Source organism: Siphateles boraxobius, unplaced genomic scaffold (genome assembly GCF_051911475.1).
Source record: "Siphateles boraxobius isolate OS27281-9 unplaced genomic scaffold, OSU_SipBor_1 111, whole genome shotgun sequence".
Taxonomy (NCBI): Eukaryota; Metazoa; Chordata; class Actinopteri; order Cypriniformes; family Leuciscidae; genus Siphateles; species Siphateles boraxobius.
In genome coordinates, this window is record NW_027508713.1 from 2,034,715 (window position 1) to 2,053,469 (window position 18,755).

An 18,755-nucleotide genomic window follows, 5' to 3' on the forward strand; every position below is an offset into this window, starting at 1 on the left:
GTCCCGCGCTCTCTCCTCCCCGACACACGCATCAGGAATGCCGCTCCTTTTTGCCCGCCGGGCGTCCTTGGCTACTAGAGGCCGGCTTCGCACCGAAGCGGGGCTGCTTCCTGAACTGCCTCTGGCGGAAGGGGGGCTCTGGCTCGCGACGTTCTGCAGCGCTCGGGGGCGCGCGTCTGGTAGGTCCCGCTGGGCGCTGTGCAGAGGAAGATCTGGATCTCGCCGCCGGGGGGGCTTGAGACCGTTTCGGCAGCAGATGCGGCATCATTCTAGACTGCTTGACGGTCTCTGCGTACTTGTCGGATAACGACTCCACCGCAACACCGAAAAGGCCCGTGGGGCTTACCGGAGCGTCCAGGAACTGCCTTTTGTCAGTATCGCGCATCCCCGACAGCCACAGATGGCGATGCAGGGCCACAAGACTGCCCATATTGCGTCCGATTCCCTGAGCGACCTTCTTAGACGCCGCCAGAGCGAGATCTGCCGCCGTGCGCAGTTTCCTGAGCAACTCAGGGTCCGGGCTTCCCTCATCCAGGGACCCTAGGAGTCGCGTCTGGAAAACCTGCAGGATTGCCATCGTATGGAGGGCAGATGCTGCATGTCCCGCAGAAGTGTAAGCCTTCTCAGCCATGTGGGCAGTAGCGCGACATGGTCTGGAAGGCAGTTGGGCGGTCTTCCAGCCAGGAGAAGACGCCAGATGAGCCGCGATGGCATCCTCGACGGGAGGCAACCGAGCGTACCCTAATTTCTCAGCTCCTTCCACTGTAGTCAGCAGCTGGGTACCTTGTGCATGGGCTCGGGCTGAGTAAGGGGAGCGCCATGATCTGGTGAGCTCCTCGTGGACCTCAGAGAAAAAGGGGGCGGGTCTCCGCGGGGCTTCAGCTTGACGGCCCGCGCCGAGGAAGGAACCGTCCATCCATCTTTTCGACGGCACCTCCTTGGGAGCCGTCCACTCCAGCTCCATATCTGCCACCGCCTCTGAGAGAATGGCCATTAGCTCCGCATCCAAAGAGGCGGGGGCGCCTTCAGACGGAGACTCGGACCATGCTCCGGGGTCGGAGGCATTGGTGGACATGGCGTCGTCATCGTCGTATCCAAACGAGACCATTTCCCGCTCTTCCTGAGGAGGGCGGTAAGAGGCCTCAGAGTAAGTCACGGGCTCTGCCACGTGAGGATGGCGTGGGCCTTGGGCCGACGACAGCGCCTCAACAGAACCCGCGGATGGAAATCTCTGCTGTCTCCCGGTCCGCGGCTCGACGGCGGCAGACTGGGGAGAGGCAGAAGACACAAGGTCGTCGTTACGTGTAACGGCCAGCCTTGCACGAAGGATCTTGATGGGAAGCTCCTCACAGGCGGGACATCCCGATCCCTCAAGTGCCGCCTCAGCGTGGTCCCGACCCAGGCACAGCACACAAAGTTTGTGTGCATCCGAGAATTCGATGGGTCCACCACACGTGCGACAAAGAGACATAGTAGAATCCACCGGAACGCGAGAGGGGATAAAAACTCCTAATTTTACTCCGCTCTGAATGCGTAAATCAAACGGTGAAACAGACTCGAGTGAAGAAAAAAGATTCTGAGGTTTTTGGCGCCCACCGTCACCTATATTGAGCAGTGTCAGCCAATCAGGTGATGGCGGGACTACCATTGGCTATTTGCAAGCAAAAGAGTTATTCTATCAGACTTCATGATTCGAGGAAAATGGATTTCCCCATACGTAATGTCGAGAGACCGTCTCGATAATGGAACCAATTTTAGCACAATGTCAGACGGATCAGATGATGAAAGTAATTTTAGCACAACGACAAAGGGATACCTTTATGAACCGGAGTATACAAGATCAAATCAAATGTTATTGATTGCAACACAAAACCTCAATTGTGTGTGTGTTCAATCAAATAGTTTTCTCAGCAAATTGTACCAATATCCCTATATACTGTTTTTATATTAGACATCTTTTCACGTGTTTTATAATCGAATCTAAACATCAGCTTGTTTACCGTACAGTTTAGACGGGATCATAAAGTTAGTAAATAGAGCTTACCCGTAGTACTGGTACAGCAAAACTCTTTAATTTTCCTTTTCCTCCTTGGTTGGGGATGTAATCGTCTTCGCTGAAGTGAGCACTACACACACGAAAATTCTTTATTCTTGATATTTTAGCTCCCGCAGAGTAGCCGATGGCAACCAGCCAAAGCTGTCTCGTAGCTGATATCCGAAACAGGAAAACGATGGAATCTGAACTTTGATCCCGGCACATCCTTGTGGTCACAGCCTGGAAATTTACAAGTTCGCACCAATGTTAATTTAATACTTTTTATGTCGTTGTCAATCGATTGTGTAAACACTATGGAACAGCTGATCGGAACGTGCGCACTGTTGACTTTGACAGCAGCGCGGATTGATAGAAATTGATAGAAAATAGTGCAGATTAAAACTGAGGTATGAATTTTGACCGGCGTGCTTTTTGTGTGGTAAATAAATCAAGCTTTGATACTGTAGTGGTGTGTGGTTCTTTGCAGACTTACAGGTGTTTAGCCTTGCTCTTGAGTGTACCTCTAGAGCATCAAATTAGCTCCACCCAGGTCAAACCCCCCTCATTAGATGGGCTTATTTAAGGCAGCTGTAGTATCATGGCTGCCTCTTTGCTGTTTTTCCTTTCTGTAGGTTGCCACATGAACCCTCTGTGACGTTTAGGTAGGTGAGAGTAAAACAAACCTGTCTTATGTTTTATTGGGTTTTCCCAATGACTAAGGTTGTATGTTTTGCAGCAGTCTACTGCCTGCTTGTTTTATGTGGTTTGGCTGATTCCAAGGTTTCCTGTCTGGAGTGGCGTGATGTATTGTTCCTTACAGAACACACTGTGTTAAGGTATAAGAAGCTTAAGGAGTAACAAGTAGGGTATGATAACTACCTGAGGTAACTGTTATTTACTTTTATTAATTTGTTGCTAATATGCATGTGTTTTTAATTGTAGGGGGTCAGCTGCTGTTTTGCCTTTGTTAAATTAGGATTGTAATAATTGTTGCTGGTAAACCCCAGCTGTTGTGACTCCAGGTGGCACTCCCCTGGTTGATTATGCTTGTATTTTAGATATAACCAACTGACCTATTGTGTTTTATTTAACTTGTTGTTTTGTTCTTTTCAGTGGTTCTAGTGGTCGGCTTGTGGTAGAGGCTAGGCACGCTAGTGTGGGTTCCTTCACTGATTGTAGTGTTGAAAGCACTGGGGACACGATTTGCAGTGAACTGGTTTGCAGTGACTATCGATTGCAGTGGGCACATGCGGTGGATAAGTTGGCGCATCTCTGGAGCACCCTCTTAGTTAGATTGCCTCCCCACAGCTGGCCCTGGCCCACTGTCTTTTTGTTTTTCAATAATCAGTAATAAATGGGAGTGTGTTTTAAATAAAATAAGTTACTTGTTTGCCGAATTTGTAATAAACTTCTATATTCCCTTGTAATTTGATTATTTATTTGTATTATTGACCATCCTCTTTTCAGGCACTTCCAGTTACCGATTATCAATAAATAAGTTATTCTTTTGGAACCACGTTTCTGTCTTATTTTAATAAACCTGTGTAGCCTCTGTATAAAGGGTTAGTCAAAGCAGAAATAGAGCATTTCCTGGGGTGGAAGTCCCCAGGTGGCGTTGTCGGACAGTTAGATTCTGGTGGTGATTCCTCTTTTAGTGCCACCACCAGCCTGGCCACAATACGCAAATCATTTTTTCACGTAAAAGCGCACAGTTTTGTGGCCCCGGAAAATAACCGGGAGTACTTTATTGAAAAACTTCCAGCGGCCAGAACTCTGACCAGTGGGGTGACTACAGATTGGATCAGTGTGTATGCCCTATAGTGCTGGTAAGGATTGCATACAACTTCATATCTTAAATGGGCAAACTAACCCTTTAATGCACAGTAGTACATAGTTCTTTAATTTATTTGCATTGTAATAAAATGCGTTCATTTTCAATGCGCATATATCTGGCTGAAACAGGTAGCCTAGTACATCCCAAATTTTTCAACATTAACATTTTAAAATATGTAACATTATGAAACTATTCTTTATTAGCATTACTTAGTTTCCTTCAACAGGTATCTTAAAGGATTCAAAAAGAGGGAGAAAGAGACTGGTATACACGAAAACTAATCTGAGTTTATCACCAATGGCATGGTTAAAATATTAAAGGTTGGCAAATAATACTGTCCAGGGTCACACAAATTGCCAACAGCAAGGCCTCACTATCACAAAAATACAGTGCAACAGACACCTCAATTTTTGTTAGCACAGCACCCCCAACAGGAAAACTCTGTACACAGCAAGCTCAAGACTGAATAATACAGTACATGTGAAACAACACCAAATCTACACTAGAGGCTAGCTTTGGGCAAGTGCTGCGCAATGTTAAAATATCATTTCCCAGACCAAAAAAACAACCATCCCTTCAGAAAAAGAAAGAAAGAAACAAAATGTACCATAGACCTTGGAGATAGTAGTATAGTATAACTCTTAAAATTACAATAGGGGGAAAAGCGGCAATTACACCCAGAAGCACTCAGTTTCTGCAACAAATCACAAATATACCATAAACACACATAGCATAAAACCAACTGCACAAGTTTCTTTCTATTTGTATTGTCCTTCCCTGGGTTACAAAATAGTGTTTCACACTGTATAATATCTCACCTAACATACCACACAGAATAAATATTTAACATCTGTTTTGTTCCCACAGCAATAACTCACCACGTTTAAGCAGGGAAGACACAAACAAATAGCACAGTCCCTCCCACATTAATGAATTAAATCATTACATAATTACCTCAATGAATAGCTACCTTGCACTAAGGATCCCCGCTCGGCTACTAGGCTTCCCGTTTGAGACCAAGGAGGCTGAGAACGGGGAAGATAGCTCTGTTAAAGTGCGTCCTCGGTTACCAAGCTTCCTGAATTGTCAGTCAATAAACAGATGCTTACTTTCCTGTTTACAGCTACGAACAGCAATACGTTTCCAATGTGAATGAAAAACTCTTGTTGCTCTTGAGAACAAAGAGAGAGACGTTAACGTGCAACTTAACTACAACAGTTCAAGCGATCATACTTGGTGTATTAAATGCTGCCGATAATAGGCGCTTACCGTCCCTGCTTTCGGCTGAGAACAAAGACGATGCGCCGACCAGTATAAATGAACTACTTTCGTCCAACTTTTAACAAGCTGTGCTTAACACCTGTATGAATAACTTTTACAAGCTCGCACTTGAGGCACGCTGACCGAGCCAACCAAAACAAATTCATCAACCCAGCACGCTGCTTTTATCTACTTCCTAGTTCCCACCACACTCTATAGGACCTGCGTGGAACACTAAGCAAAGGAGGTTAGCCTGCAACAAACTCCCTCTGTAGGAAGGGAGTAGGTATACATAACCTACCGAGGCATCTAGATCTTAACAGAAACACTTAATCTGGTTACATATAACATTATGGCCCTTAGAAATTTTTTTTTTGAGGAGGTGGGGTAGTACACTATAGGCCCCTGTGGCGCGGCCTAAGCTTTTGTCCTTAATGGCATTTTTTTCCCTTACATTACTTTTACTTTTATACTTTAAGTAGTTTTGAAACCAGTACTTTTACACATTAACTTGAGTAAAAAACTTGAGTTGATACTTCAACTTCTACAGAAGTCTTTTTAAACCCTAGTATCTATACTTCTACCTGAGTAATGAATGTGAATACTTTTGACACCTCTGAACCTCAGTGGTTCTTCTGATACTCAAAAAGTGCTGCAAAACACAAGATTGAACCTCATTAGTTTTTGCTGAAGCTCAAACATGCTGCATAACACACTAGAATGAACCTCACTGGTTCTTGCTGAAGCTCAAACATGCTGCATAACGCATGGGAATGAATCTCACTGGTTCTTGCGGAAGCTCACACATGCTGTGTTACACGAGAATGAACCTCATTGGTTCTTTTGGATAATCAAAAAGTGCTAAATAAAACAAGAATGAACCTCACTGGTTCTTGCTGAAGCTGTAACGTGCTGCGTAACACCAGTGTATTGCATTTCGAAACACAGTTGGTTCAATTGATTCAAATTTTTGAAAAAGACAAGTTTCTCCCAACACCACCTCCAGTGCGAAATCCACTAATATGTGATTTTATGTATGTTTAATAAAAAAAACAAGGAATATTTATTCTTATGAACCAATGGAATCACCCAGTTGCATAAACTCCCACTCATACAAGTCTGGAGAACCATGACTGTTAATGAAGAGGGAGGGATTATCATTAATTAGCCAAAATCTGTAGAGTACAAAAAGACCAAAGGGCAGCATCTCAACAGTGTGGCTAACTGTTGAACAATGGGAGGAAGTTGGTGTGCTGTTCAGTCTCTGGCACTTTGTGTTTGGTTCTGTGCCCTTTGTCATGCTGTTCCAAAGTGGAGTAATCTTCCCCAGAATCCTCAAACTTTGATGTTCCAGCAAACTGACCAGCGGGTTCAACAACCAGTTCAACAAGTTAGTCAACAGTTTCCTCCGCAGTTTCAACAGCAAGCTAGTCAACAGTATCCTCAGTCAGTTCAACAGCAAGCTAGTCAACAGTTTCCTCAGTCAGTTCAACAGCAAGCTAGTCAACAGTTTCCTCAGTCAGTTCATCAGCAAGCTAGTCAACAGTTCCCTCAGCAGTTTCAGCATAAGCAGCCAGTGGCACAGGCAGAGCCCCTTGACAAATGTACTGTAGCTGATTATGAGCAGATCCAATGTGGACCACCTGGTATCAGTGGTGCTGAGTGTGCAGCTATCAACTGCTGCTTTAACGGACAGCAGTGTTACTATGGGAAGGCAGGTAAGAGTTGAGTCCATGTAAAGGTGTTCATGTTAAACTGATCTTCAGCAATAACCTGCTCTTGTACCTTGTTCCAGTGACTGTCCAGTGTATAAGAGATGGTCAGATTGTGGTAGTGGTGGCTAGAGATGTTACGCTGCCCCGATTGAGCCTGGATTCAGTCCGTCTCCTGGGTGGAAATGATCCAGCTTGCAGTCCTGTGGGATCCACACCTTTCTTTGCTATATATCAGTTCCCTGTCACTGCATGTGGCACAAGCATGATGGTGAGTAGCTGCTTGTGGTTTTGTTCTGCATGGCTTGGAATGGACTGGATGCCAACGGTTACTATTTGCAGGAGGACAGTGGATATGTGGTGTATGAAAACAGAATGACCTCCTCGTATGAAGTGGGAATGGGACCACTTGGTTCCATCACAAGGGACAGCCATTTTGAGTAAGTGATGAAACATTATCATAAATGTTTATCTTTGACAAAAGCATACAAACTCACTGTTTGTTGTCCAGGCTTCTCTTCCAGTGTAGGTACTCTGGTACTTCTGTGGAAGCTCTGGTTGTGGAGGTCAACACTGTTCCTCCACCTCCACCAGTAGCTGCTCCCGGACCCCTCAGGGTGGAGCTTAGACTGGCAAATGGTCAATGTGTCACCAAAGGCTGTGCAGAAGGTAAGTGTTTGTCCCATTTATGCCTAAAGCCTTTCTAAAACTCCAGGTTGAAGCAGTTTCAAGTTAAACACTCTATTCTTCCTCAGGGGATGAGGCGTACACATCCTACTACAGTGATGCTGATTATCCGGTCACAAAAGTCCTGCGGGAACCTGTCTATGTTGAAGTACGCATTTTGGAGAGGACCGACCCCAACATTGTCCTGATGCTGGGACATTGCTGGGCGACATCAACCCCTAGTCCACTCAGTCTACCTCAGTGGGACCTTCTGGTTGATGGGTGAGTAAGGCCAGTCTTTATCCATCTAGTGTGCAGTAAGGTGTTTCTTACTGGCTCTTTGCCTTTCAGATGCCCTTACCAGGATGATCGTTACCTGACCACATTGGTTCCAGTGGCTGGATCATCTGGTCTTCAGTTCCCAACCCACTACAAGCGCTTTGTTTTGAAGATGTTCACATTTGTAGATCCAGCATCACTGGCTCCTCTGCAGGAAACGGTACAGTACCCAGTGTGTCAGTTTTCAATTGTCTCTTTTTCCTAATGCCAGCTTTGGTTCTCGTTTCAGGTCTTCATCCATTGCAGTACAGAGGTGTGCCATCCCTCTTCTGGCTCTTGTCAGCAAAGTTGCTCCAGGCAAAGTCAGTGCTTCCTGTTATTTAAACGGTTTAATTTTGCTTGCGTGTTAATTTGTGGGAGTGTTAATTTGTATTCTTGCACTTTTAGGAAGGGACGTTCGTTTAAACACTACCACTTCTGGGCAAACTGTGGTTTCTAGTGGAGAAGTGAGACTGATTCTTTGAGTATTTAATAAATGATATTAAACCTTGACCTTGTCTGACCACATTTTGTGCAATGCTACCAACATGAAATTGTTCTTTTATTTGGTATGTGGAGAACATCTGTAACTCCCAAACTGCTACAAATCTCCCCTTTTTTTGCCACTGAGTCCCGTTGTATTAGGGGAAAAACCTCTATGGAAGGGAGAGAGGTGGTTCATAAAGCACCTGTCAATTTGTTCTTGCTGAATCTCAAACGTGCTGCGTAACACTAGCGCCCCTTTCACACAGCGCGTTGATCCTGGGATATTGCCGTAAAATTGCTAGAGTGCCTTCTGTGTGAACGCAAACATTTCCCAGGATTAATGCTGGAATGAGGACCTAGTAACATTGCGGGGACCAGTCCCAGACCTCGCCCTGTGTGAACAAAAGCCAGGACCAATGGCGTAAGGTGTCTGTCGTAGTGATGATGCTGAGATAATTCGTCAGCTTAGTGGAATGGTGTGCAATGTGCTAGCTTATGATTGAATCAGAAAACTGCATGAGCGTGGTTTCTAGAGAAATCGCAAATCGTAAGCAAACTTAGACGCTGTGGAGATATTACACGTCACGTGTCTTTATGGGATCTTCGTAATGTGTGTGTGAACGCACTCACAAATTCAGTAAAATCACTGAGTGTGAAGTAACCAAAATCAAACAATCCCAGGACACATTATCTGTATATTTTCCAGAATCTTTGTGAAAGGGGCTTAAAATGAACCTCACTGGTTCTTGCTGAAGCTCAAATGTGCTGCGTAACACGAGAATGAACCTCATTGATTCTTGAAGCTCAAACGTGCTGCTTAACATGAGAATGAACTTCATTGGTTCTTGCTGAAACGTGCTGCGTAACACCAGTGTTGCATTTTGAAACTCAATCGAAACACAGCAATGGGTGTACCCCAAGGATTATTACTAGGTCCCTTACTATTTAGTTTGTATATTAACGATTTTCCACAACAGTGTGAAGGGGTACAAGTACAAATGCATGCATGCTGATAATACTGTTATCTTTACACATGTGAAAACAGCAGAATTAGCAGCTGAGAAGTTAAAAGCTGCTACAGTAAAGATTCAACAGTGCCTGGATCCATCATGTCTTAGCTTAAACATCAGTAAATCAAAAGTATTTTTTTTTTCTCAAAAACACACTTTAAATCTTATGTAGATATATTTATTAATGGTGAAAAGAGAGAAACTGTAAATGAGCTTAATTTCCGTGGTATAATATTGGACTCAAATCTCAGTTTCAAAAAAACATGTAAAGAAAATGGTGAGGAATATTAAACAATATGGCAAACTTTGGACAAATTAGACAATGTCTTTCTTTTGATGTAGCTAAGGCTTTTATGCATGCTACAATCTTTTCTCACATTTCTTATTGCTTGACATGTTGGGGTCAAGCTGGTGAAATTGTTATGAAACCCTTAAAATGTCTATATAAACAGACATGAAAAATTTTTGATAAAAAAACTAAACATTTTCATTCTTTTAGGATTCTTTTCATTCTTTCGTAGAAAAACATAATTTTTTAAACTTTCACGATTTTAGACTTTATTCAAGTTTGTGTCTGGTTCATAAAATCCTAAACAGTCTGGCTCCTTCTGTATTACGTGATTTTAGTCATCTACGCTGCGACACCTCTGTGAGATCTACCAGACTATCACTTATGAGTAACTGTCTGGTTCCTTTTCGTCCTTCAGCATTTGGACTATCTTTTGCAGTGAAAGCCACAAATCAGTGGAATGCCCTACCCGAGGACATAAAAGGGTGTAAATCTTATGGTCTTTTTTAAAGTGAAGTTAAAATCTTTGTTAAAATTAAACCAATTAAGTAACCATTGCGATTGCTGAAGTTACATTTTTATGGCCTTGACGGTATGTGTGTATGTATGTATTTATTATATGTAAAAAAAGTATTGTCTGTGTAATGTTATGTTAGTTTTGACCTGCTTGGGGGGTGCGGATGAAAAATAGCCTTTGGCTAAATCCAGTACAATACATGAAATGGCAATTTTATGTTAAAAATTGTGCATGGCCCCTTTACAAATAAACAGTAAAAAAAATAATTAATAATTGATTCAAATTTTCAAAAAAGCCAAGTTTCTCCCAACACCACCTACAGTGCTAAATCCACTAATATGTGATTTTATGTATGTTTAATAAGGGTGGAAAAAAACAAGGAATATTTTTTCTTATGAACCAAGGGAATCACCCAGTTGCATAAACTCCCACTCATACAAGTCTGGAGAACCATGACTGTTGATGAAGAGGGAGAGATTATCATTAATTAGCCAAAAGCTGTAGAGTACAAAAAGACCAAAGGGCAGCATCTCAACAGTGTGGCTAACTGTTGAACAATGGCAGGAAGTTGGTGTGCTGTTCAGTCTCTGGCACTTTGTGTTTGGTTCTGTGCCCTTTGTCATGCTGTTCCAAAGTGGAGTAATCTTCCCCAGAATCCTCAAACTTTGATGTTTCAGCAAACTGACCAGCGGGTTCAACAAGCTAGTCAACAGCTTCCTGAGCAGTTTCAACAGCAAACTAGTCAACGGTATCCTCAGTCAGTTCAACAGCAAGCTAGTCAACAGTTTCCTCAGTCGGTTCAACAGCAAGCTAGTCAACAGTTTCCTCAGTCAGTTCAACAGCAAGCTAGTCAACAGTTTCCTCAGTCAGTTCAACAGCAAGCTAGTCAACGGTTTCCTCAGTCAGTTCAACAGCAAGCTAGTCAACAGTTTCCTCAGTCAGTTCAACAGCAAGCTAGTCAACAGTTTCCTCAGTCAGTTCAACAACCTAGTCAACAGTTTCCTCAGCAGTTTCAGCATAAGCAGCCAGTGGCACAGGCAGAGCCCCTTGACAAATGTACCGTAGCTGATTATGAGCAGATCCAATGTGGACCACCTGGTATCAGTGGTGCTGAGTGTGCAGCTATCAACTGCTGCTTTATCGGAGAGCAGTGTTACTATGGGAAGGCAGGTAAGAGTTGAGTCCATGTAAAGGTGGTCATGTTAAACTGATCTTCAGCAATAGCCTGCTCTTGTACCTTGTTCCAGTGACTGTCCAGTGTATAAGAGATGGTCAGTTTGTGGTAGTGGTGGCTAGAGATGTTACGCTGCCCCGATTGAGCCTGGATTCAGTCCGTCTCCTGGGTGGAAATGATCCAGCTTGCAGTCCTGTGGGATCCACACCTTTCTTTGCTATATATCAGTTCCCTGTCACTGCATGTGGCACAAGCATGATGGTGAGTAGCTGCTTGTGGTTTTGTTCTGCATGGCTTGGAATGGACTGGATGCCAACGGTTACTATTTGCAGGAGGACAGTGGATATGTGGTGTATGAAAACAGAATGACCTCCTCGTATGAAGTGGGAATGGGACCACTTGGTTCCATCACAAGGGACAGCCATTTTGAGTAAGTGATGTAACATTATCATAAATGTTTATCTTTGACAAAAGCATACAAACTCACTGTTTGTTGTCCAGGCTTCTCTTCCAGTGTAGGTACTCTGGTACTTCTGTGGAAGCTCTGGTTGTGGAGGTCAACACTGTTCCTCCACCTCCACCAGTAGCTGCTCCCGGACCCCTCAGGGTGGAGCTTAGACTGGCAAATGGTCAATGTGTCACCAAAGGCTGTGCAGAAGGTAAGTGTTTGTCCCATTTATGCCTAAAGCCTTTCTAAAACTCCAGGTTGAAGCAGTTTCAAGTTAAACACTCTATTCTTCCTCAGGGGATGAGGCGTACACATCCTACTACAGTGATGCTGATTATCCGGTCACAAAAGTCCTGCGGGAACCTGTCTATGTTGAAGTACGCATTTTGGAGAGGACCGACCCCAACATTGTCCTGATGCTGGGACATTGCTGGGCGACATCAACCCCTAGTCCACTCAGTCTACCTCAGTGGGACCTTCTGGTTGATGGGTGAGTAAGGCCAGTCTTTATCCATCTAGTGTGCAGTAAGGTGTTTCTTACTGGCTCTTTGCCTTTCAGATGCCCTTACCAGGATGATCGTTACCTGACCACATTGGTTCCAGTGGCTGGATCATCTGGTCTTCAGTTCCCAACCCACTACAAGCGCTTTGTTTTGAAGATGTTCACATTTGTAGATCCAGCATCACTGGCTCCTCTGCAGGAAACTGTACAGTACCCAGTGTGTCAGTTTTCAATTGTCTCTTTTTCCTAATGCCAGCTTTGGTTCTCGTTTCAGGTCTTCATCCATTGCAGTACAGAGGTGTGCCATCCCTCTTCTGGCTCTTGTCAGCAAAGTTGCTCCAGGCAAAGTCAGTGCTTCCTGTTATTTAAACGGTTTAATTTTGCTTGCGTGTTAATTTGTGGGAGTGTTAATTTGTATTCTTGCACTTTTAGGAAGGGACGTTCGTTTAAACACTACCACTTCTGGGCAAACTGTGGTTTCTAGTGGAGAAGTGAGACTGATTCTTTAATAAATGATATTAAACCTTGACCTTGTCTGACCACATTTTGTGCAATGCTACCAACATGAAATTGTTCTTTTATTTGGTATGTGGAGAACATCTGTAACTCCCAAACTGCTACAAATCTCCCCTTTTTTTGCCACTGAGTCCCGTTGTATTAGGGGAAAAACCTCTATGGAAGGGAGAGAGGTGGTTCATAAAGCACCTGTCAATTTGTTCTTGCTGAATCTCAAACGTGCTGCGTAACACTAGCGCCCCTTTCACACAGCGCGTTGATCCTGGGAAATTGCCGTAAAATTGCTAGAGTGCCTTCTGTGTGAACGCAAACATTTCCCAGGATTAATGCTGGAATGAGGACCTAGTAACATTGCGGGGACCAGTCCCAGACCTCGCCCTGTGTGAACAAAAGCCAGGACCAATGGCGTAAGGTGTCTGTCGTAGTGATGATGCTGAGATAATTCGTCAGCTTAGTGGAATGGTGTGCAATGTGCTAGCTTATGATTGAATCAGAAAACTGCATGAGCGTGGTTTCTAGAGAAATCGCAAATCGTAAGCAAACTTAGACGCTGTGGAGATATTACACGTCACGTGTCTTTATGGGATCTTCGTAATGTGGGTGTGTGAACGCACTCACAAATTCAGTAAAATCACTGAGTGTGAAGTAACCAAAATCAAACAATCCCAGGACACATTATCTGTATATTTTCCAGAATCTTTGTGAAAGGGGCTTAAAATGAACCTCACTGGTTCTTGCTGATGCTCAAATGTGCTGCGTAACACGAGAATGAACCTCATTGATTCTTGAAGCTCAAACGTGCTGCTTAACATGAGAATGAACTTCATTGGTTCTTGCTGAAACGTGCTGCGTAACACCAGTGTTGCATTTTGAAACCCAATCGAAACACAGCAATGGGTGTACCCCAAGGATTATTACTAGGTCCCTTACTATTTAGTTTGTATATTAACGATTTTCCACAACAGTGTGAAGGGGTACAAGTACAAATGCATGCATGCTGATAATACTGTTATCTTTACACATGTGAAAACAGCAGAATTAGCAGCTGAGAAGTTAAAAGCTGCTACAGTAAAGATTCAACAGTGCCTGGATCCATCATGTCTAAGCTTAAACATCAGTAAATCAAAAGTATTTTTTTTTTCTCAAAAACACACTTTAAATTTTATGTAGATATATTTATTAATGGTGAAAAGAGAGAAACTGTAAATGAGCTTAATTTCCGTGGTATAATATTGGACTCAAATCTCAGTTTCAAAAAAACATGTAAAGAAAATGGTGAGGAATATTAAACAATATGGCAAACTTTGGACAAATTAGACAATGTCTTTCTTTTGATGTAGCTAAGGCTTTTATGCATGCTACAATCTTTTCTCACATTTCTTATTGCTTGACATGTTGGGGTCAAGCTGGTGAAATTGTTATGAAACCCTTAAAATGTCTATATAAACAGACATGAAAAATTTTTGATAAAAAAACTAAACATTTTCATTCTTTTAGGATTCTTTTCATTCTTTCGTAGAAAAACATAATTTTTTAAACTTTCACGATTTTAGACTTTATTCAAGTTTGTGTCTGGTTCATAAAATCCTAAACAGTCTGGCTCCTTCTGTATTACGTGATTTTAGTCATCTACGCTGCGACACCTCTGTGAGATCTACCAGACTATCACTTATGAGTAACTGTCTGGTTCCTTTTCGTCCTTCAGCATTTGGACTATCTTTTGCAGTGAAAGCCACAAATCAGTGGAATGCCCTACCCGAGGACATAAAAGGGTGTAAATCTTATGGTCTTTTTTAAAGTGAAGTTAAAATCTTTGTTAAAATTAAACCAATTAAGTAACCATTGCGATTGCTGAAGTTACATTTTTATGGCCTTGACGGTATGTGTGTATGTATCTATTTATTATATGTAAAAAAAGTATTGTCTGTGTAATGTTATGTTAGTTTTGACCTGCTTGGGGGGTGCGGATGAAAAATAGCCTTTGGCTAAATCCAGTACAATACATGAAATGGCAATTTTATGTTAAAAATTGTGCATGGTCCCTTTACAAATAAACAGTAAAAAAAATAATTAATAATTGATTCAAATTTTCAAAAAAGCCAAGTTTCTCCCAACACCACCTACAGTGCTAAATCCACTAATATGTGATTTTATGTATGTTTAATAAGGGTGGAAAAAAACAAGGAATATTTTTTCTTATGAACCAAAGGAAACACCCAGTTGCATAAACTCCCACTCATACAAGTCTGGAGAACCATGACTGTTGATGAAGAGGGAGAGATTATCATTAATTAGCCAAAATCTGTAGAGTACAAAAAGACCAAAGGGCAGCATCTCAACAGTGTGGCTAACTGTTGAACAATGGCAGGAAGTTGGTGTGCTGTTCAGTCTCTGGCACTTTGTGTTTGGTTCTGTGCCCTTTGTCATGCTGTTCCAAAGTGGAGTAATCTTCCCCAGAATCCTCAAACTTTGATGTTTCAGCAAACTGACCAGCGGGTTCAACAAGCTAGTCAACAGCTTCCTGAGCAGTTTCAACAGCAAACTAGTCAACGGTATCCTCAGTCAGTTCAACAGCAAGCTAGTCAACAGTTTCCTCAGTCGGTTCAACAGCAAGCTAGTCAACAGTTTCCTCAGTCAGTTCAACAGCAAGCTAGTCAACAGTTTCCTCAGTCAGTTCAACAGCAAGCTAGTCAACGGTTTCCTCAGTCAGTTCAACAGCAAGCTAGTCAACAGTTTCCTCAGTCAGTTCAACCGCAAGCTAGTCAACAGTTTCCTCAGTCAGTTCAACAACCTAGTCAACAGTTTCCTCAGCAGTTTCAGCATAAGCAGCCAGTGGCACAGGCAGAGCCCCTTGACAAATGTACCGTAGCTGATTATGAGCAGATCCAATGTGGACCACCTGGTATCAGTGGTGCTGAGTGTGCAGCTATCAACTGCTGCTTTAACGGAGAGCAGTGTTACTATGGGAAGGCAGGTAAGAGTTGAGTCCATGTAAAGGTGGTCATGTTAAACTGATCTTCAGCAATAGCCTGCTCTTGTACCTTGTTCCAGTGACTGTCCAGTGTATAAGAGATGGTCAGTTTGTGGTAGTGGTGGCTAGAGATGTTACGCTGCCCCGATTGAGCCTGGATTCAGTCCGTCTCCTGGGTGGAAATGATCCAGCTTGCAGTCCTGTGGGATCCACACCTTTCTTTGCTATATATCAGTTCCCTGTCACTGCATGTGGCACAAGCATGATGGTGAGTAGCTGCTTGTGGTTTTGTTCTGCATGGCTTGGAATGGACTGGATGCCAACGGTTACTATTTGCAGGAGGACAGTGGATATGTGGTGTATGAAAACAGAATGACCTCCTCGTATGAAGTGGGAATGGGACCACTTGGTTCCATCACAAGGGACAGCCATTTTGAGTAAGTGATGTAACATTATCATAAATGTTTATCTTTGACAAAAGCATACAAACTCACTGTTTGTTGTCCAGGCTTCTCTTCCAGTGTAGGTACTCTGGTACTTCTGTGGAAGCTCTGGTTGTGGAGGTCAACACTGTTCCTCCACCTCCACCAGTAGCTGCTCCCGGACCCCTCAGGGTGGAGCTTAGACTGGCAAATGGTCAATGTGTCACCAAAGGCTGTGCAGAAGGTAAGTGTTTGTCCCATTTATGCCTAAAGCCTTTCTAAAACTCCAGGTTGAAGCAGTTTCAAGTTAAACACTCTATTCTTCCTCAGGGGATGAGGCGTACACATCCTACTACAGTGATGCTGATTATCCGGTCACAAAAGTCCTGCGGGAACCTGTCTATGTTGAAGTACGCATTTTGGAGAGGACCGACCCCAACATTGTCCTGATGCTGGGACATTGCTGGGCGACATCAACCCCTAGTCCACTCAGTCTACCTCAGTGGGACCTTCTGGTTGATGGGTGAGTAAGGCCAGTCTTTATCCATCTAGTGTGCAGTAAGGTGTTTCTTACTGGCTCTTTGCCTTTCAGATGCCCTTACCAGGATGATCGTTACCTGACCACATTGGTTCCAGTGGCTGGATCATCTGGTCTTCAGTTCCCAACCCACTACAAGCGCTTTGTTTTGAAGATGTTCACATTTGTAGATCCAGCATCACTGGCTCCTCTGCAGGAAACGGTACAGTACCCAGTGTGTCAGTTTTCAATTGTCTCTTTTTCCTAATGCCAGCTTTGGTTCTCGTTTCAGGTCTTCATCCATTGCAGTACAGAGGTGTGCCATCCCTCCTCTGGCTCTTGTCAGCAAAGTTGCTCCAGGCAAAGTCAGTGCTTCCTGTTATTTAAACGGTTTAATTTTGCTTGCGTGTTAATTTGTGGGAGTGTTAATTTGTATTCTTGCACTTTTAGGAAGGGACGTTCGTTTAAACACTACCACTTCTGGGCAAACTGTGGTTTCTAGTGGAGAAGTGAGACTGATTCTTTGAGTATTTAATAAATGATATTAAACCTTGACCTTGTCTGACCACATTTTGTGCAATGCTACCAACATGAAATTGTTCTTTTATTTGGTATGTGGAGAACATCTGTAACTCCCAAACTGCTACAAATCTCCCCTTTTTTTGCCACTGAGTCCCGTTGTATTAGGGGAAAAACCTCTATGGAAGGGAGAGAGGTGGTTCATAAAGCACCTGTCAATTTGTTCTTGCTGAATCTCAAACGTGCTGCGTAACACTAGCGCCCCTTTCACACAGCGCGTTGATCCTGGGAAATTGCCGTAAAATTGCTAGAGTGCCTTCTGTGTGAACGCAAACATTTCCCAGGATTAATGCTGGAATGAGGACCTAGTAACATTGCGGGGACCAGTCCCAGACCTCGCCCTGTGTGAACAAAAGCCAGGACCAATGGCGTAAGGTGTCTGTCGTAGTGATGATGCTGAGATAATTCGTCAGCTTAGTGGAATGGTGTGCAATGTGCTAGCTTATGATTGAATCAGAAAACTGCATGAGCGTGGTTTCTAGAGAAATCGCAAATCGTAAGCAAACTTAGACGCTGTGGAGATATTACACGTCACGTGTCTTTATGGGATCTTCGTAATGTGGGTGTGTGAACGCACTCACAAATTCAGTAAAATCACTGAGTGTGAAGTAACCAAAATCAAACAATCCCAGGACACATTATCTGTATATTTTCCAGAATCTTTGTGAAAGGGGCTTAAAATGAACCTCACTGGTTCTTGCTGAAGCTCAAATGTGCTGCGTAACACGAGAATGAACCTCATTGATTCTTGAAGCTCAAACGTGCTGCTTAACATGAGAATGAACTTCATTGGTTCTTGCTGAAACGTGCTGCGTAACACCAGTGTTGCATTTTGAAACCCAATCGAAACACAGCAATGGGTGTACCCCAAGGATTATTACTAGGTCCCTTACTATTTAGTTTGTATATTAACGATTTTCCACAACAGTGTGAAGGGGTACAAGTACAAATGCATGCATGCTGATAATACTGTTATCTTTACACATGTGAAAACAGCAGAATTAGCAGCTGAGAAGTTAAAAGCTGCTACAGTAAAGATTCAACAGTGCCTGGATCCATCATGTCTAAGCTTAAACATCAGTAAATCAAAAGTATTTTTTTTTTCTCAAAAACACACTTTAAATTTTATGTAGATATATTTATTAATGGTGAAAAGAGAGAAACTGTAAATGAGCTTAATTTCCGTGGTATAATATTGGACTCAAATCTCAGTTTCAAAAAAACATGTAAAGAAAATGGTGAGGAATATTAAACAATATGGCAAACTTTGGACAAATTAGACAATGTCTTTCTTTTGATGTAGCTAAGGCTTTTATGCATGCTACAATCTTTTCTCACATTTCTTATTGCTTGACATGTTGGGGTCAAGCTGGTGAAATTGTTATGAAACCCTTAAAATGTCTATATAAACAGACATGAAAAATTTTTGATAAAAAAACTAAACATTTTCATTCTTTTAGGATTCTTTTCATTCTTTCGTAGAAAAACATAATTTTTTA

At 42.9% G+C, this 18,755-nt stretch overlaps 3 protein-coding genes across 5 annotated transcripts; all 3 read left to right on the forward strand.

Moving 5' to 3' along the window:
- Positions 1–6,331: 6,331 nt before the first annotated feature.
- On the forward strand, positions 6,332–8,336 carry LOC143706338 (zona pellucida sperm-binding protein 4-like). Its single transcript, XM_077198159.1, has 8 exons — positions 6,332–6,847; positions 6,925–7,112; positions 7,184–7,281; positions 7,353–7,510; positions 7,597–7,789; positions 7,859–8,006; positions 8,076–8,148; positions 8,234–8,336. Exons 1-8 carry the CDS (start codon positions 6,364–6,366, stop codon positions 8,308–8,310), a joined length of 1,419 nt encoding a protein of 472 aa, XP_077054274.1. The 5' UTR covers positions 6,332–6,363; the 3' UTR covers positions 8,311–8,336.
- Positions 8,337–10,650: 2,314 nt separating this feature from the next.
- LOC143706608 (zona pellucida sperm-binding protein 4-like) lies at positions 10,651–12,760 on the forward strand. The gene is made up of 8 exons (XM_077198728.1): positions 10,651–11,297; positions 11,375–11,562; positions 11,634–11,731; positions 11,803–11,960; positions 12,047–12,239; positions 12,309–12,456; positions 12,526–12,598; positions 12,684–12,760. The coding sequence occupies exons 1-8, from the start codon at positions 10,685–10,687 to the stop codon at positions 12,758–12,760; spliced, it is 1,548 nt and encodes a 515-aa protein (XP_077054843.1). The 5' UTR covers positions 10,651–10,684.
- A 2,336-nt stretch (positions 12,761–15,096) lies between these two features.
- LOC143706280 (zona pellucida sperm-binding protein 4-like) lies at positions 15,097–17,230 on the forward strand. 3 transcript variants are annotated; one of them, XM_077198028.1, is made up of 9 exons: positions 15,097–15,489; positions 15,559–15,741; positions 15,819–16,006; positions 16,078–16,175; positions 16,247–16,404; positions 16,491–16,683; positions 16,753–16,900; positions 16,970–17,042; positions 17,128–17,230. In XM_077198028.1, exons 1-9 carry the CDS (start codon positions 15,129–15,131, stop codon positions 17,202–17,204), a joined length of 1,479 nt encoding a protein of 492 aa, XP_077054143.1. In that variant the 5' UTR covers positions 15,097–15,128; the 3' UTR covers positions 17,205–17,230. The 3 variants fall into 3 exon arrangements, with proteins under 3 accessions (XP_077054143.1, XP_077054153.1, XP_077054134.1); XM_077198038.1 differs by having other exon boundaries at positions 15,097–15,381; XM_077198019.1 differs by having other exon boundaries at positions 15,097–15,741.
- Positions 17,231–18,755: the final 1,525 nt, after the last annotated feature.

What these genes read in the sequence shown, in the direction of transcription:
- LOC143706338 (XM_077198159.1), top strand. Translation starts at nt 6,364, where the DNA reads ATGGGAGGAAGTTGGTGTGCTGTTCAGTCTCTGGCACTTTGTGTTTGG. An exon ending in CACCAAAGGCTGTGCAGAAG is followed by an intron (nt 7,511 to 7,596) that starts GTAAGTGTTTGT and finishes ATTCTTCCTCAG; the next exon opens with GGGATGAGGCGTACACATCC. An exon ending in TGGCTCCTCTGCAGGAAACG is followed by an intron (nt 8,007 to 8,075) that starts GTACAGTACCCA and finishes TTCTCGTTTCAG; the next exon opens with GTCTTCATCCATTGCAGTAC.
- LOC143706608 (XM_077198728.1), top strand. Translation starts at nt 10,685, where the DNA reads ATGGCAGGAAGTTGGTGTGCTGTTCAGTCTCTGGCACTTTGTGTTTGG. An exon ending in CATGTGGCACAAGCATGATG is followed by an intron (nt 11,563 to 11,633) that starts GTGAGTAGCTGC and finishes TACTATTTGCAG; the next exon opens with GAGGACAGTGGATATGTGGT. An exon ending in GCAAAGTTGCTCCAGGCAAA is followed by an intron (nt 12,599 to 12,683) that starts GTCAGTGCTTCC and finishes TTGCACTTTTAG; the next exon opens with GAAGGGACGTTCGTTTAAAC.
- LOC143706280 (XM_077198019.1), top strand. Translation starts at nt 15,129, where the DNA reads ATGGCAGGAAGTTGGTGTGCTGTTCAGTCTCTGGCACTTTGTGTTTGG. An exon ending in GTGTTACTATGGGAAGGCAG is followed by an intron (nt 15,742 to 15,818) that starts GTAAGAGTTGAG and finishes ACCTTGTTCCAG; the next exon opens with TGACTGTCCAGTGTATAAGA. An exon ending in CACCAAAGGCTGTGCAGAAG is followed by an intron (nt 16,405 to 16,490) that starts GTAAGTGTTTGT and finishes ATTCTTCCTCAG; the next exon opens with GGGATGAGGCGTACACATCC.